This window comes from Oryx dammah, unplaced genomic scaffold (genome assembly GCF_014754425.2).
Source record: "Oryx dammah isolate SB20612 unplaced genomic scaffold, SCBI_Odam_1.1 HiC_scaffold_9, whole genome shotgun sequence".
Taxonomy (NCBI): Eukaryota; Metazoa; Chordata; class Mammalia; order Artiodactyla; family Bovidae; genus Oryx; species Oryx dammah.
In genome coordinates, this window is record NW_024070193.1 from 49,157,801 (window position 1) to 49,176,824 (window position 19,024).

Here is a 19,024-nt window from a genome sequence, read left to right on the forward strand (position 1 = left end):
GCTACTCCAGGGCCCCATGATGACCATCTATCCCTCTCCTGGCACTAACCAGGCACTGAAAGCACCCAGCTGTCCTCTCCCACCCACACTGGGCACCTTGGGAGAGCAGGGCCCACATTTCTTCCCTGATTTGAACAATGAAGGAATGTACACCCCATCCCAGGCGATAACAAATCAATAATGATAACCAAATCAGCTGACTTCTAGTTCAAGCCACTGAGTCTTTGTCAACCAAATTCAGACCTTGGCTTCCATACGCAGTTTACTGACTGTACCTTCTCTCTCTCTGTGCCTGGCTCTGCACAAAGATCTGGTGAAATTCAAAGTAACTGAAACCCTGGGCTTGGTTTTATATCTCTACTTATCCAATTACCAGTTAATGTTTCTCTGATGGCTCCCTTGGGGGCAACTATGGGCCCAAGAGTATAATGAAGGTTTGTTTAATGGGGGATCCACCCAAAAGGCTATTTTGAGAGACCAAGGGGCTTTTGGGGAAATAACTCATCTGAGGGAGAGGCTCGGTGATTTGGTCCAAAGATATTGCTTCGGAGATTTGAAAAATCTCCTCCCCCGATCTCTACATATTATGTATGAGTTGTAGGAAGATGGAACTACAAGAAAGGCTGAAATAGTCCCCAAAACTATAAGGTACCAGGAAAGTAACAGGGCGATCCTGCTCTTTAAGTAGCAGAATAGATTGCATTATGGTTCCAATTTTTCACCCCTCTCTAAATTTGTCTCCTTTGCTATGTGACTGTAGTTCTTACTGAAAAGGCAAAGCGTAACTTCTAGTCCCTTGATTCTGAGTTTGGGCACATGACTTGCTGTGACCATTAGAACAAGGCTGAAGTTAAAGAATACACCAGTTGGAAGCCTATGCCTTGAGAGTTATTGCATGTTTCTGCTTGCCCTTTTATACTGGTGCCATGCCATGAGAAGAATATACTGAGTCTAGGCCATTGGTTCCAGCAGGATGGTGAAAGACACATGAAGTAGAGCTGAACTGAGTCACTTGAGCCTAGTGGAGATCCCCCTCCCCTCTGTTGAACCCCAAATTCATAAGCAAGTCAACCAGGATCCAGCTAAATCAAGCCAGGACCAGCCAACCCTCAGTTGACCTACAGATCCAGGAGAAAAAAAATGATTTTAAGCCACTGAGTTTTGAATGGTTTGTTACACAGTACTTTTCTGTGGTTCTATCTAGCTGATACATATAGGAGTTTGGGTCCTGGCCAACCACACCAGTTGTTCTAGTATTATTGGTAACTGGGCCCAGAGAGCAGATCCAATTCTGACCAATACTGGGAGGCCAGGGTTGGGCAACAGAGCCAACTTTAAGGATAATGACCACGAGCCTTGGGTTTTACTTCTTAACATATGAAGAGCACAATGTAACAGAGATGGATTTGACCATGCACTGACAGGGAGCAAGAACATCAGAACTTTTCTAGTATTAAACTGAGAGCAAGTGAACATTTCCCCACCCCATGAAGTTTTCAGTGATCTAAAATAAATGTCCACTATAATATAAACTGCCTCAAGATAAAAAAAAATCCATATATTTTTGTTTCATGTTCCTTTTCCCCTAAAATACTTTTTGGAAGAGTTTTCTAAAACTAAAAGTTGTGATCTGATAACTTCCTTAGAATTGGTTTTTCTCATAGGTTCCAGAAGATCCTTCTTACTAATGTTAAAGCCACAGTCATCAAGACAGTATGGTACTGGCACAAAGACAGAAATATAGATCAATGGAACAAAACAGAAAGCCCAGAGATAAATCCACACACCTATGGACACCTTATCTTTGACAAAGGAGGCAAGAAGATACAATGGAGAAAAGACAATCTCTTTAACAAGTGGTAATGGGAAAACTGGTCAACCACTTGTTAAAGAATGAAATTAGAACACTTTCTAACACCACACACAAAAATAAACTCAAAATGGATTAAAGATCTAAAGTAAGACCAGAAACTATAAAACTCCTAGAGGAGACCAATAGCCAAAACACTCTCCGACATAAATCACAGCAGGATCCTCTATGACCCACCTCTAAGAATACTGGAAATAAAACCAAAAATAAACAAATGAGACCTAATTAAAATTAAAAGCTTCTGAACAACAAAGGAAACTACAAGCAAGGTGAAAAGACAGCCTTCAGAATGGGAGAAAATAATAGCAAATGAAGCAACTGACAAACAACTAATCTCAAAAATATACAAGCAACTCCTGCAGCTCAATTCCAGAAAAATAAATGACCCAATCAAAAAATGGGCCAAAGAACTAAACAGACATTTCTCCAAAGACATACAGATGGCTAACACACACATGAAAAGATGCTCAACATCACTCATTATCAGAGAAATGCAAATCAAAACCACAACGAGGTACCACCATTTTACGCCAGTCAGAATGGCTGCGATCCAAAAGTCTACAAGCAATAAATGCTGGAGAGGGTGTGGAGAAAAGGGAAGCCTCTTACACTGTTGGTGGGAATGCAAACTAGTACAGCCACTATGGAGAACAGTGTGGAAATTCCTTTAAAAACTGGAAATAGAACTGCCTTATGACCAGCAATCCCACTGCTGGGCATACACACCGAGGAAACCAGAATTGAAAGAGACACATGTACCCCAATGTTCACCACAGCACTGTTTATAATAGCCAGGACATGGAAGCAACCTAGATGTCCATCAGCAGATGAATGGATAAGAAAGCTGTGGTACATATACACAATGGAGTATTATGCAGCCATTCAAAAGAATACATTTGAATCCGTTCTAATGAGGTAGATGAAACTGGAGCCTATTATACAGAGTGAAGCCAGAAAGAAAAACACCAATACAGTATACTAATGCATATATATGGAATTTAGAAAGATGGTAATGATAACTCTGTATGCGAGACAGCAAAAGAGACACAGATGTATACAACAGTCTTTTGGACTCTGTGGGAGAGGGAGAGGGTGGGATGGTTTGGGAGAATGGCACTGAAACATGTATAATACTATATATGAAACGCAATGCCAGTCCAGGTTCGATGCATGATATAGGATGCTCGAGGCTGGTACACTGGGATGACCCAGAGGGATGGTACGGGGAGGGAGGTGGGAGGGGGATTCAGGATGGGGAACACGTGTACACCTGTGGTGGATTCATGTTGATGTATGGCAAAACCAATACAATATTATAAAGTAATTAGCCTCCAATTAAAATAAATAAATTTATATTAAAAAAATAAAGACAGACCTTTCACTTTGTGCAATTCACTGAAAAAAAATTCCAATATCCACTTATCAGATTGAAATAATTTTCTAAGCTTGGAAAAACATGTACTACTTTAATGTACTACACTAAGTTCTAAGTAAAAGTAATGTCAATTAATATTTAAGAGGTTTGGAGGAGTATGTGTGCGTGCGTGTGTGTGTGTGTGTGTGTGTGTGTGTGTTTGGGGAGGTGGTTTACATCACCTTTCCCCTGATAAATGCAAACAAATGAAGAATTATCTTACTATTACTTTCCTTTGATGAATAGTAGATTATTTGTCAACAGAAGTAAAAGTGTCTAGTGCAGTTACTGGTTCATGATTGGATATTTCTTTCATTCCACCCAAACTTAACTCTCACAGTTGAGGCATACAGTATGGATTTCAGAGGATACCTATCAACACCAATGACTATTGTTGAGAAATGGTAATAATTAGTATGGAAGTTAAAACTTTCTCAGAACGAATTGTCTCAAAAGGAACCCATTCTCTGATGTGGCTAAATGACTCAGGACCAGCGTCTTCATCCTAAAAGATGACCGAAATAAAAGGCTGACAGAGAGAAAACAGGAAGGCCTTTACAGAAGGTTCACCTTTAGCAGGGAGCTCACGTCCTGTGGAAGGAAGCCCTGCTCCAGGAGAGAGGCCATCTGTCCCCTCATCAGGACAGCTGCACCTCTCCTCCACACCCTCCTGTCACAGAACCATTACTTATTGTTAAAGCAGATGCTTTAAGTGAGAAAAATAAAAAGGACCTTTATATTGTAATAAACTGGATCATACGAGTTGTCTCAAACAGTTAAATATTGGCCATTTCATATGGTTCAACTTAATACAATGAGTAAACCTAAAATATATCTCCCAACATACACACATCAAAAATACTCAGGAAAATTAGACATATAAAATTCCAATTGTGAGATTTGTGAGACTGTAAACAAAACCAAACCCAAACCATCCACCCACCCCAAATAATACCTGTTGTTAAAGTTACAGTATAATATAATTTTCTACAACTATTCATTTTAAACCCACCAATTGCATTTACCCTCTTCAGTGGGGAAATTTGCACATATAGACTTTGAGCCTGGAGCCAGAACTTCTTAGAACAAGGTGGAGAAGGGGGCACAACTCACCTGGAGAGTAACAGGTGACCCTGCAGCTGCAGGTCGGCAGCACAGTCCTCGGATCGGCAATTCCTTTCAAACACAGTCTGTGAGGGAGACATGAGAGGAAGGGTGGGAACAGGAGTTAGTGGCAAATGAGTAAATACTAACCAATCACTTCCTTCCAGATCCACGGGAATTCTTCCTGTGAGCCTGTAACCAAACACACGTCTGTGTGCCCAGACTTGGGCACTGGCACTGAGCCCAAATAATACCGAAACATTGGCGTTTGGAGTAGAGAAAGGCTTAATACAGAGCCAAGCAAGAGGACAGATGGCTCACGCCTTAAAACCTCTTGAACTCCCCAAAAGTTCTCAGCAAAGCTGTTTTAGAGGAAAGGTGAAGGAGGGGTGAGGTTAGCTGTCACAAACTTCCTTCTGAGGTCATCTCACCATGTTCTCATAAACCCCCACCGGAATCAATGTTATTCTCTGTCAAGGTCCGAAGGCTCAACTTCCAAGTCTAACCTCCAAGGGCCAGGCCTGACTATGAGGAGGGGTCCCCGAGCAGGCCTGTCCCCCTGCCCGGAGCACTGGTCCAGCCCCCAGCCCGGATCATCCCACCAGTGCCCAGCCCGGCCCACCAGTGCCCAGCCCAGCTGAGGAGGTGGATCTCAGCCCAAGACGCCCTCACAGACGGTTCCCCAGACCCCACCTGGCCGTCATTCCTGAGGGAGCCAGGCGCCCAGCACCCGGCAGCCCTCAGGGTCCTCAGGCCACCCAAATGGGGGCCAGAGTCCTCAGACCTTGGCCCATGAGGACGCCCGCCACCGTCAGACTGCGGGGGTGGGGGGGGGTGGGGGTGGGGAGAGGCTCACCGCCTCCTCCAGGCCTGGACCAAGGCCAATGGACGGCCATGGCAATGGCTCTGTAGCCCCCAGGACACAGCCCTCAGCCTGTCCCCGGGGTCCAGCTCACCTGCTGCCTGAGTCCAGAGGGCTGGAGGCCCAGGAGGCTAAGGGCCATCTCTTACCGTGCTCTCCACCTAGAGGACCAAAGTCCCGCTGACCGTTGGCGGAGAGCGACCTCTAACCGTCACGCTCTCCGGTCTCGCATTAATGTGCTAGTGGTCTCGCGGGAATGGCTTCGCCCCCGCCCCGCCCCTACTACAGTTCCCACAAGCCCCGCCCCCCGCCTCCAGGGGGCCAGCTGTCTCCACAATAAGGAGTCCTCAGCAGTTAACCCCGAAACACAAGTCGGGGGTGCCCTTGACCACAGAGCGCACCCCTTATCTGATTCATTTCTCAGGCGATTCAAGTGCTACTTCAAGTAGTTTTTTCAAGAAAGGTACCCAACAGGTGTTCTTCCCATCTTTGAGAAGATCTTCAAATGCTCTCAGATAGGAGTGAATAATAACCCAGTCAAGACAAAGAACTCTTAGATTACAGTCGGGACCTGTCCCTCTGCTCTCCTGGGGAGGCAGATAATCTGTATTTGAGATGGGTTCTGCCAGAGTGAGGAGATCATGTTATAATTTTAATTCCAAACAGGAAAGTCAAAGGCAATTATTAGATGCTGAGGCTGAGGGCACTACAACAGGCTGAAGGGATCCTGTCTCGGTGGGGCAGCTAAGCTAAATCGCTTCAGTCGTGTCCGACTCAGTGTGACCCCATGGACAGCAGCCCACCAGGCTCCTCTGTCCACAGGATTCTCCAGGCAAGAATACTGGAGTGGGGTGCCATTTCCTGTCTCGGTGGGGCAGCTGGTAGTTATCCGGACGGAGTATCCTTTCTCTAACAGGGCTGGGCCTTGAGGGCCAAACCCCACCTAGTTCTGGGACCCAATGCTCACTGTGCCAAACTGGACATCTTTCCAGGGGGCTGCGGTGTGTGCCTGAACTGGGCTTTTCTGTGGAGAGTGGCCAGGAATCAGGAGTGGCTCTGGGGAGGAGTTAAGAGTTTTCTTCTTTCTGTGGGACCCGGTGGGCTTGTACATCCCTCCCTCCATCTGCTCTCAGAAACTCTGATGTTTCAGGCTGCCTGCGTCCACGCTGACAGAGACTCTTCATTATTGTTGATTGCTCTAACCGCTTCAGTAGGATTCTGGAGAGAAAAGACTGTGGTTGTTTTTTAGTTGTCATCTGCATTCACTACTCAACCTCCCCATCATCACTCCTCATATGTGTGGATCCTCCTCCAACACACACAGAGAACACAGTTCCAGGTGACCTGTTTTCCTCCCCAAGGACAAGTCCAGGCAGCTTCTCAGAGCATCCATGTGGACTCCAGCAAATGTGCCGGCCAAAGAACAGTCTAGACCCAACCAGACAGAGTAATTTTGCTTATGGAAATTCATATTTCTGTGTCACATTTCCAAGAGAATAATGTGTCCCAGCCAACATTCCCTGCCTTGAGTATGGGGGGAAAAAAAACTCATGAAAGTCTCGGGCAGAAAGAGGACATTCCCACGTCCTTTTGGACAATACTGGGAGCAAGAAGAGAGCCAAATTTCCAAGATTTTGAGAGAAGGCATTTGTGCTTTATTGGCCATCTCAATTAAGGAGAAAACAAAAAGTGGATGTGAGGTCTACACAAATATCTCAGGTGCAATTAGAAGGCTTTCTGAGGTTAGAAATGAGGAGAAACACAAAAAGTGGCTTCACCACCAAGATAATGAAACTCTGGGCTGAAGGGCCCTCACTGACATGCTCCCACTGCAGTCTTGCATCTTACTTTCTATTCATAATGTTACTGGATTTTCCCCAAAAGAAACTCTCCTCCCAAATCCTAATAAGCTTTCGACTCCACTAAACCCAGCTCTGCCCCTGGTCACAGGCTTCTCTTTGCAAGTATTTCTCCCATTTTACAGGCAAGAGATGGTCTGACTTCCCGCCTTTGGAGGTAGAGTGGGATGGGTAGCACGTGAAAACCGACAAAGCGGAAGTGACCTACAGCCACCCATGGCACACAATCCGGCAAGATCCAGTCCCTGCCCTCCTCAGCTCCATCACCCTGGCTCTCTCATGCCAACCACCCTCAGTCTGCCTTTATACCATCACAGCTCAGGGCCTCCTCACAGGCTGATCCCAAAGACCTCCACCAGGTTCATCTGGTATGTGTCCTCACCCTTCAGTCAGCAAACCAAAACCACATCCCTGAGCCCTCAGAGAGCTGGGGCTCTGTCACAAGTTCTGGTGGTTCATGCACATTTCCTTTGACTGCTCATCTTGACTGTAACTAATTTATTTTATCATTAGGTGCTTCCTGTTTCTCTCCCCTGCTGAAATGATGCTCCATGGGGATGGGGGATTGTATTGGTCTTCTTCACCCCCATGTGTGCCCTCAGAGCCTGCTGTGTAGAATCTGCCCAGCCAACAGTGGAGGACCCCACATGCTCTGAGAGATGGGGTAACCCCTGGAATGTGAGCCAATGCAAATAACTTGCTCATCAACACAAACCTGTAGCTTCCCAGCAAAGCACTGTCCCTCAGCTACAAGCAAGTGCAGAGCCTCCCTGTGAGGAACTGGTTGCTTTGGTCAGACTTTCCCTTGTCCTCTACTCTCTATTTCCTGTCCTGCAAACTAACTTCTCTGGCTGTTAAGTCCTCCAATGCTGTTGAACTTCCATCCAACAAAGGCAAGCACTGAGTCTGCCATATGCACACTCACACACACACATACATACATTAGATGAGTGTTTACACTGATCAGCTAAACTTAAGCACAAACTCTAGTGAGAAGATAAGCTCAAGCTTAGAAGTTAATCCAGAACTTAATCTGCATATTTACAAAATGAAAAAAATAACAGCATCAGGGAGCTTGTGGCTATTACGTTGTTCTTGTTTTAGACATCACTGTGCATCACTGTCTACAGCAGCAAATGTGAGTCACAATGACACTTTGTAAGAGCAAGCGCCATGAAGTCTCCTGAGTTGATGGTGCAGTTAGAAGACCAGAGACAGAGTTGAAGACCGTGTGTGTCTGTGTGTGTGTAGACAACTATACATTCTAAAAATCAATGCACAATGTTTCCTGTTGCACTCTATACAGTGTGACCCTGACCTTCTTCCATACAGAGGTGGGTTAACTCTCCACCCCTTGAATCTAGGTGGATTTGTGGCTGCAGAGAAAGCAGTGCTTTGCAATTTCCAGGCCTAGTCATCACAAGTACTCAAGCTTCCTCTGAGTTCTCTTGGGGCATTTGCTTTTACAATGTAGCTACTACTTTGCAAGAAAGCCCAAGCTTCCCATGGAGAGGCCCACGTGGACAGAAATTGACCAGCAGTATCAACTCAAGGCCACAGGAGTCAGCCAGCATTGAAGTGGGTCCCCCAGCCCAACGGAGCTGCCCCAGCTGACATGACATGGAACAGAAGTGAGCTGCCCTGCCCAAGCCCTGACAAATTTCAAATTCATGAATAAAGTGAATGACTGCTGTTATCTTAGGCCACTATGTTTTGGGATAGTTTGTTATACACCAAGAAATTAATGGAATACTCAACCTATAGCCTCCCCTACTTTGGGGAATGGTGTGAACAAAAGTGGGCCGTGCAGTCCAAGCACGGGTAAAGCCTTGGCTTAGGCAAGACCCTCCCCAGGCTGGGAATGAAGTTGTCTTATAGGTAAAATATGAAGACAGCAGCAAATCAAGAGACTCACATCATGCATCTTGGAGACTTAAGTGGAAACTCAGAGATCCTGCACTTGGGTCTCCCTGGGCAAGGGACAATTTTGTTTCCCAAGGAACTGAGACACATCTCTCTGGGGCAGAAGCATGGGCAGACTGAAGCCTTAGAATGCTAGCTGATGGCATAGCTCCCAGGAGCAAGTATAAACTATTTCTCTTGTTCAAAGTGGAAGGAGTGCATGTTCTCCCTGAAGCCAGTAGGCCAAACTACCAAATTTTCAGCCTCTCTTCTGCCTGCTTCTACGTGTTTCCCTAATCCTCTGGGCAAACACAAGCTCTGGTGCCTAAATCAGGCAATCTCAATCCAGCTGAGAAGCAGCCTCTCCACTCCCTCCAGCCTCAACTCTGCTTGGGAAAGACTTGTCAATTTTTTTTTAACCTGGAAGCAGCCTTTCTGGAAAATGGAAACAGAGCTAAGAAGCCATCATCTCTGACTCCTCTCTGGTTCAGTTCAGTTCAGTTCAGTCACTCAGTCATATCTGACTCTTTGCGACCCTTGAATCGCAGCACACCAGGCCTCTCTGTCCATAACCAACTCCCAGAGTTCACTCAGACTCACGTCCATCGAGTCTGTGATGCCATCCAGCCATCTCATCCTCTGTCATCCCCTTTTCCTCCTGCCCCCAATCCCTCCCAGCATCAGTCTTCTCCAATGAGTCAACTCTTCGCATGAGGTGGCCAAAGTACTGGAGTTTCAGCTTTAGCATCACTCCTTCCAAAGAACACCCAGGGCCGATCTCCTTCAGAATGGACTAGTTGGATCTCCTTGCAGTCCAAGGGACTCTCAAGAGTCTTCTCCAACACCACAGTTCAAAAGCATCAATTCTTTGGCACTTAGCCTTCTTCACAGTCCAACTCTCACATCCATACATGACCACTGGAAAAACCATAGCCTTGACAAAGTAATGTCTCTGCTTTTCAATCTGCTATGTAGGTTGGTCATAACTTTTCTTCCAAGGAGTAGCGTCTTTTAATTTCATGGCTGCAGTCACCATCTGCAGTGATTTTGGGTCTGGTTAAATCCCTTCTCTCAAGAGATGACCGTTTCCTCTGACTTTGTGCTCTGGACACCCAGCAGCCTCCTCAGTTTCATGGACTAGATCTCCACGCTGGCTCCTTCCTCACCCTGAGCTTCACCTCAGCTTTTTCTGGAGAAGATACTTTTCTTTTCAAAATCCTTTCTCCAGCTTCTCCCCCAGTCCTTACTGTTCTTCTTTTAGAGGAAGGTTGCCAGATTTTTCTGTAATGGGCCAGAGAGTGAATATTTTCAACCTAGTGAGCCATGTGGTCTCAGCTGTAACTGTTCAGTTCTGTTGCTAAAGCAAAAGCAGACATATTTAAAGAAATGGCCATGGATGTGTCTCAATAAAACTTTATCTATAAAAACAGACAGAGGGTGAGATGATGGGAGAATGGCATTGAAACATGTATAATATCATATAAGAAATGAATCGCCAGTCTAGGCATGATGCAGGATACAGGATGCTTGGGGCTGGTGCACTAGGATGACCCAGAGGGATGGTATAGGGAGGGAGGTGGGAGGGGGGTTCAAGATTGGGAACACATGTACACCCATGGTGGATTCATGTTGATGTATGGCAAAACCAATACAATATTGTAAAGTAAAAAAAAAAAAAAAAAGACACGCTGGATTTGGCCAGCAGAGTGTAGCCTGCCCATTCTTGTTCTAGAAATTTGGATACTTGTTTCTTCGTTCCCTTTAGGTCATGGAGGAGGTGGGGGTTGAACACAATGAATTCAGTTCAGGTTACATTTTGCTCTGAACCAGAGCACAGAGGCTGAAGCTAGCTGTGTTTTTCTCACAAAGCTGTGGCCACCAAGGCCTAAACAACCTTGGATGCGTGTGATGGCTCAGTGGCTGCCCTGGTCAAGACTGACTTCAAAGTAGCAGGTCTCCCAGCTGCTTAAGCCTTGTAGGGCCCCTTTTCTCTCACCAGAATCTGCACTGGGAAAAAAAAAAATTCCCTTCTGATCTAGCAGGAAGTAAGATTCTTAGTCTATCCCAGCTGTCACGTTCAGAGGAGGATCAGTTTCTTGGAGTTGGTGATATTAGCTTTAAAATATATACGATCATTGACATAGGTTAGACAGTGTTTATAGGGTTGTTATGGCAACCAAGTCCCATGCTGAGACCTGAGAAAATAAGACAATTGGATTGCGTGGGAATTAATGCTTTTCAAATCCCACCCCAAGGCTATTTGTAAGCTAAAATGAGTGAGACATTTCCTGATGAGAAATCTGACTTTGCAGAGGATCTCTGCCTGGACAACAGGAGGGACATTTCTGAACTGTAGTTCCTCTCATTGTCCCACATAAGTTCCCAGAGGTCCCAGCTATACGTAACTCACAGCTGCAGCCCCCAGCACCTAGCACAGTATTAAACATGCGTGTATATGTACATGCCATGACCTGAGTGTAAGAGGTTTCTCTCCCAATTCTGTTTTAATGCTTTTTCCAGAATCCAAAGTCATCCTTGAAAGTGAAAGAAAGTGTTAGTTGCTCAGTCATGTCTGCCTCTTTGCAATCCCATGAACTGTAGCCCATTAGGCTGCCCCGTCCATGGGATTCTCCAGGCAAGAATACTGGAGTGGGTTGCCATTTCCTCCTCCAGGGAAAGCTGTCCTTAATGTGGCACATTAAAGAGCTCAGGGTGGTCCCGGGAATTTCATCTCTATTGAGTCCTGTACCTAAATGACTTAACTTGGTATTTAAAAGCAGGTCATGTAGACAGACTTGCTTCCAAAGAATAGCATGTCCACAAAAATAAAGACAAATACTTTATAAACTTAAAGTTGAGAAATTCTTTCTATCTCAGGGTCTTTATAACTTGTCCTTTCAGATTTTGAAACCATGGGAGGAGTCCTGTTGGTCTCCCTCTAAACAACAAATATGGTACAGATTTTGCTTCATGCCCCCTGCCTACCTCCATACCCCCTCAGTTCAGTTCAGTCGCTCAGTCGTGTCCAACTCTTTCCAACCCCATGAATCACAGCATGCCAGGCCTCCCTGTCCATCACCAACTCCCGGAGTTCACTCAGACTCACGTCCATTGAGTCAGTGATGCCACCCAGCCATCTCATCCTCTGTCGTCTCCTTCTCCTCCTGTCTCCAACCCCTCCCAGCATCAGAGTCTTTTCCAATGAGTCAACTCTTCACATGAGGTGGCCAAAGTACTGGAGTTTCAACTTTAGCATAAGTCCTTCCAAAGAAATCCTAGGGCTGATCTCCTTCAGAATGGACTGGTTGGATCTCCTTGCAGTCCACGGGACTCTCAAGAGTCTTCTCCAACACCACAGTTCAAAAGCATCAATTCTTCAGCGCTCAGCTTTCTTTACAGTCCAACTCTCACATCCGTACATGACCACTGGAAAAACCATAGCCTTGACTAGATGGACCTTTGTTGGCAAAGTAATAGCTCTGCTTTTCAATATGCTATCTAGGTTGGTCATAACTTTTCTTCCAAGGGGTAAGCGTCTTTTAATTTCATGGCTGCAGTCACCATCTGCAGTGATTTTGGAGCCCAAAAAAATAAAGTCTGACACTGTTTCCACTGTTTCCCCATCTATTTGCCATGAAGTGATGGGACCAGATGCCATGATCTTCATTTTTTGAATGTTGAGCTTTAAGCCAACTTTTTCACTCTCCTCTTTCACTTTCATCAAGAGGCTTTTTAGTTCCTCTTCACTTTCTGCCATAAGGGTGGTGTCATCTGCATATCTGAGGTTATTGATATTTCTCCCAGCAGTCTTGATTCCAGCTTGTGATTCTTCCAGCCCAGCGTTTCTCATGATGTACTCTGCATAGAAGTTAAATAAGCAGAGTGACAATATATAGCCTTGACGTACTCCTTTTCCTATTTGGAACCAGTCTGTCGTTCCATGTCCAGTTCTAACTGTTGCTTCCTGACCTGCATAGAGGTTTCTCAAGAGGCAGGTCAGGTGGTCTGGTATTCCCATCTCTTTCAGAATTTTCCACAGTTTATTGTGATCCACACAGTCAAGGCGTTGGCATAGTCAATAAAACAGAAATAGATGTTTTTCTGGAACTCTCTTGCTTTTTCCATGATCCAGTGGATGTTGGCAATTTGATCTCTGGTTCCTCTGCCTTTTCTAAAACCAGCTTGAACATCAGGACGTTCACGGTTCACGTATTGCTGAAGCCTGGCTTGGAGAATTTTGAGCATTATTTTACTAGCATGTAAGATGAGTGCAATTATGTGGTAGTTTGAGCATTCTTTGGCATTGCCTTTCTTTGGGATTGGAATGAAAACTGACTTTTTCCAGTCCTGTGGCCACTGCTGAGTTTTCCAAATTTGCTGGCATATTGAGTGCAGCACTTTCACAGCATCATCTTTCAGGATTTGAAATAGCTCAACTGGAATTCCATCACCTCTACTAGTTTTGTTCATAGTGATGCTTTCTAAGGCCCACTTGACTTCACATTCCAGGATGTCTGGCTCTAGGTGAGTGATCATACCATCGTGATTATCTTGGTCTTGAAGATCTTTTTTGTACAGTTGTTCTGTGTATTCTTGCCACCTCTTCTTAATGTCTTCTGCTTCTGTTGGATCCACACCATTTCTGTCCTTTATCAAGCCCATATTTGTGTGAAATGTTCCCTTGGTATCTCTAATTACTCAGTGGAAAACCTGGAAGGAATAAATGCTTCTCTCTTTGAGAACCCTTTAGTTTACGTCATGGCCCTATGGTTGGAAGAACAACCCCTGCTGCCTGAAGGCAATATTTTGATGATCTAGGTCAAACCCTGTGATAACTGGGTGGACAGTGGAGCTGCTCAAAGAGGTCCTGCCCACCTCGGCCTGCATCTGGCCTCTGGACCTTCCCAGTGCCCTTTCCAGGTCCGCCTGGGACTGGGAGGCCTTTTCCATACCATATTTCATGTCCCTCTACAACCTCAGCGTCAACTCTTCTCTAGGGATCTCCTACTCCCCCACTTCCCCAGGACCAGAATATCTTTCTTTTCTTCTTCTGTGTGTGTGTGTGTGCGCGCACGCACGCACGCGCTAAGTCACTTCAGTCATGTCCAACTCTTTGCAACTCCATGTACTGTAGCCCCTTGGATTCTCCAGGCAAGAACACTAGAGTGAGTTGCTGTGCCCTTCTCCAGGGAATCTTCCCAACCCAGGGATTGAACCTGCGTCTCCTGCATTGGAGGGTGCATTCTTTACCACTAATGCCACCTGGGAAGCCTCTTCTGTTTTCGAAGGGCCAGAATTTCTTAGTCTTGATTTTTACCCTGGAATCATTTGAGTTCTATGTTTTTGTTTTTGTTTAAAGAAAGTTACTGTTAATTAGTCACAAGATGCAGGAAACAGAACCAATGATTTCAAGGAAAAGGGCTGGTGCTGTCAGAGGAAAGGAAGACTATGCTAGCCAGGTTCTAAAAGCCACTGAGTTAGAGGTAGTCAGGCATTTAGGAACAAGAAAGATGGCTTCAAGCTGGAGAAGATTCCTCCCCTCTCTGCAAGAAACTCACCTGAATGGGCCCCAGGCATCAGTTCAAGCAGCAAGAGTCTGGCCTTTGATTCCCTGAGTCATCTCAGAAGATAATGAGAAAGGGGCTAGGATTTCTTCCCCAGTTAGAGACTGTCCACTGGACGTGCACCCTCGCTTGTTTACACATGCACTCCACATGCTTGCGGAGGAGGTTTTCAATAAGGCAGGACAATACAGAAGAAATCTTTACAGGCTAAAGATTTGGGGGAAGCGACTATTTTCTTCTGAGAAGAGTTTTAGAGGACCAGAACATACCCATTCCAGAAACTGCAAAGATAACGGTCATAATTCAGTTTGCTAATATTTTGTTGAATATTTTTACATCTACGTTCATCAGAGATATTGGGCTACCGTTTTCTTTTTTGTGTGCTGTTTTTATCTGGTTTGAGATTAGGGTAATTCTGGCCTCATAAAATGAGTTAGGAAGTGTTCCTCTCTCTTCAATTTTTATAAGAGTTTGATAAGGACAAATACTAAATCTTCTTTGAATATTATAGAGAATAAAAGAAAGAATGAAATGAATCCCACATTTTTAAAAAATTGTAAAGCTAAAATCTAACATTGAAGAAGCAGCTGTAAAAATTCAACAGGTGACTGCAAATACAGCCTGGCCATTGACAGGAGGTGTGTCCTCTCCTCTGCTCTTTTTTTTTTTTAATTTTTACTTTATTTTACTTTACAATACTGTATTGGTTTTGCCATACATTGACATGAATCCACCACGGGTGTATACAAGCTCCCAATCCTGAATCCCCCTCCCACCTCCCACCCCATATCATCTCTCTGGATCATCCCCATGCACCAGCCCCAAGCATCCTGTATCAAACACAGACTGGCACTTCGTTTCTTACATGATAGTATACATGTTCCTCTGCTCTTTGGATTAACCCTGTCGGGAAGCGTGAGCTGCAGACACAGCCAGACATCCTGATCAGTGACGCTAACGACGCACTTGTTCTCCTCACATACATGTACCCGAAACTAGATGGTTTTCCCACACATTTCATCATGGTGCTCTTTCTGAAAAGATTAGCCAGAAGCTGATGCCAAACAGATGATGCCTATAAAAGTAGGATTAATCTGGCTGAAATAGGGAGGAAGGTAGACACCTCCTCCTCTAACACACCTTCTCCTCCTCCACTGGGCCAGTCTGCTCCCCTGAATCCAGGTGTGTGCCCCAGGCTGGATGGTCGCTGATACCTGTCCAGCTCTGATGTCTGGAAGTTCCTCTGTTCTCTCCTCCCTGCCAGTCTCTCAACTTTCCTTTCTTCTGCAGAGACTTTGTATATGATAATGAAAATAAACCTTCTAGCTGCAAATAACAGCATTTGAAGCCAGTTAGGCACCTCAGCCAGGAAAGCATTACCTAATGTCCAGGTTGAACAAACAGTGAGTCTTCACGGGCACAGTGCTGGCACCCAATACATCCTGGCATTGAGGGGCTGGGGTGGGAGGTCCAGATGGTGATGGTTTCCAGCACAATGGAGGTTCAGAGTTTATGGCTTTGACATAGCAAAATGTTAATATTAGAGTAAAACAGCTCACCTTTCCCTTGAAAGATGACAAAGTGCGTATTCTTAACACAGCCAGTGTCTTTGGTTTTACCAGCCATGTCTCCTTCATCTTGGTCTTTGAAAAAAAATATACTCACACATGCACAAATGTGTTGTGGTGTAGGAAAATCGTCCTAAATCACACACCAGGTTCTCCTGCCTGGGAGGAATTCTTAGAGAGTTCACAGAGCATATATAGAGCTTTGCTGAATCTGTAGTGGAGACATTCTGATATGACGTCCAAACCCCACAGGAGGACCCAGCCTTGTGCTCCCTCAGAAGGACTCTCTTCACTGAGATAGGTTTACTGAGCAACCTCTGTGAGTCAGGCAGTGCTAGGTATTGGGGATCAACAGCCCAAAGCAAAGTGTTACCTAATTTGGGTCCTTATCTGGAGGCTCTGGGGGAGAATCTGCTTCCAGGCTTATTCAGGTTATTGGAAGAATTCATTTCCCCGTGGTTGTAGGACTGAGGTCCCCATTTCCCTGCTGACACTCATCAGGGAGCCTCTCCTGGCCCCTCAAGGTTGTCTGCATTCCTTGTCAAGTTGCTCCTCCATCTTCAAAGCCAGCAATGACAGGTTAAGTTCTTCTCAAGCTTCAGATCCCTCTGACCTTCTGTTCTACCACCTTCCTTCCTCCAGGTGGATAAAGATCAAGCCTGGCTGGATATTCCCTCCCTACTGTAAAGCCCATAACTTTAGTTGTATCGGCAAAGTCCCTTTGCCATGTAATGCATCGTATTCACAGATTCCAGGAATGAGGGTATGGGCATCTTTAGGGTCCATTCTGTCTACTGCAGTGGGTGGCCTGGAAACCCAGCTCCCAGCAGGTCCCTTTGGGGTCCTCCTGAGGAAACCTGAGAGCAGTCATCATTTCCAAAGCTCTACTCTGTGTGCAGGGTGTGAAACGAGGGCCTCTGTCATCGCCACTAGTATGCTCACCTGGTGGGGAAACATAAGGGCCCCAGTGAGAGTCTTGCTTCTTTCCCAGCACACAGGCCAGCAGGCTTCCCAGGGCTGCTCTACCTTCTTTCAGCAGCGAAGACCCTCTAGGAACTATGAGTATATCAGACAGGACCTTTATGAACTGACCTGCAAGAAGGGGCCGCTGGAGCCACTGTGAGAGCTCCTTGGTGGCCCTCCCCACCCCACCCCCCGCCCCCGCCCAAGCAGACTGTCTCAAGAAGATGTGATCATCTCCTGTTCCCTACAAGACCAATCAGGTCCAACTCCCTGGTCAGTAACCAGGTAGCCTTAGATTGTCTGACTGTACCTCCAGCCCTGAAGGCCCATCTCCTTCCCCTCACTTCAGCCACATGGAAGACCATTAGCATCCATCAGTCCCTTCTCTGTTAGTCAAACCTCTCCACTCCCAAGTATCCAAATCCTACTTCCTCCATGAATCTCCCTCCAATTCTCCCTTCTGCAGAGCTGTTGTTCAGTCTTTTAGTCATGTCCAACTCTTTGTGACCCCATAGACTGTAGCATGTCAGGCTTCTCTGTTCCCCACTATCTCTAGGAGTTTGCTCAAATTTATGTCCATTGAGTTGGAGCATCTTCAGTTGAAGAGGTCTCAGAGTGAAATTCACACACATTAGTCTGAATCTGGCTTTCTGTTCTGTATATGTTATTCTTATAGTCTCTAAGTCTACTAGTACAGCAAAGTTTCATTTATCTTTTTATCCAGGTCTTACATGTAGCAGACATTCAATTAACTGAACTGCTCTTAGATTTATAGTTCTTTTAAATACCCTTCTGACTAATGGATAAAACACTTGTTGTTACTTTTATATCAAATATTTCTTGAGGAGACAGACAGGCAGGTCTCTGCTTTCCTTATAATTTTAAGGTGGAAAAATGCACTCCATAGGCTGTATGTCCTACAGAGGTTTTCAGGGTAGAGAGCCAATATCCCCTGAATGCCCAGAATCCCAATCCATCCTCAGCATTGGTGGCAACCCCACTATTCACTCAGACAGCCTAGCACCTACCCTGGAGGCCATTTTCTCCCAAGACTGTTCTTCACCCTGCAGAGGGAAGGTCTGGCCTCCTGCCTGCCTCATTCACTCTTACTCTCTGCCAAAAGCCTGGGATCCATCAGTAAGCCTGGACTTAACATGCTTTAGTCACTGACTGCATGTTATATGCACTGTCTGTGCAGTTATTCCACCTGAACTAGACCATCAATGGGGGAAGACTCTTGACTCTAAAAGATTACCATAATTTAACCTGCTCCATTGTGCAGTCCTGTGCACCAACATGGGTTTGATGCCTTTTGGTTGAAGAGACTATGGCATTTACATTTTAATGTTATCTGGCAAAATGAAGCTTATTCCTCCAATGAGCTTATTCCTCCAATGAGCTTATTCCTTCCTGTGAAAGACGTCAGATGCTCTTTGTGGACGTCTCACATATACACAAGTTAAAAAACAGCTCTGCTTCACACAGTGGGCCTAGCTCTCAGAATTTTTATCCCCCTTAAACTGAGCCAACATCTGGAAGACACATGGAGGAAGATCATTAAAATATATATATATATATATATATATATATATATATATATATATAAAATCAGGAAAAGGAAGGAGTAAAGCAAGGATCACTCTCCCCAATTTTTTTCTCAGGCTCCTAGACAATCTTCTCAATCTAAGGACAATATTTTTCTTTCACTTTATTTTCAACCAAAGAATCACGTGGTTAAAATAATAACCTTCTACCCCACACCTGTCTATACTGAGTCCTCCTCTCAGGAGGAACCACTATTACCCATTGTGGTTATGTCCCTTTGTTTCTTTGGATGGTTATTTCCATGTCCCTAGAAAATACTAGAAAATTCCAAGAAAATTAGTAGTATCAATCCTATTTCTTCTTGATTTATCAG

At 45.2% G+C, this 19,024-nt stretch overlaps 1 protein-coding gene across 1 annotated transcript in view; it reads right to left on the minus strand.

Moving 5' to 3' along the window:
• Positions 1-19,024, minus strand: part of ITGA9 (integrin subunit alpha 9) — a 367,824-nt gene that overhangs the window by 165,226 nt on the left and 183,574 nt on the right. The window contains exon 17 of the mRNA XM_040246228.1: positions 4,398-4,474. Coding sequence (XP_040102162.1) covers positions 4,398-4,474 — 77 coding nt within the window. The remainder of the gene's footprint in view (positions 1-4,397; positions 4,475-19,024) is intronic.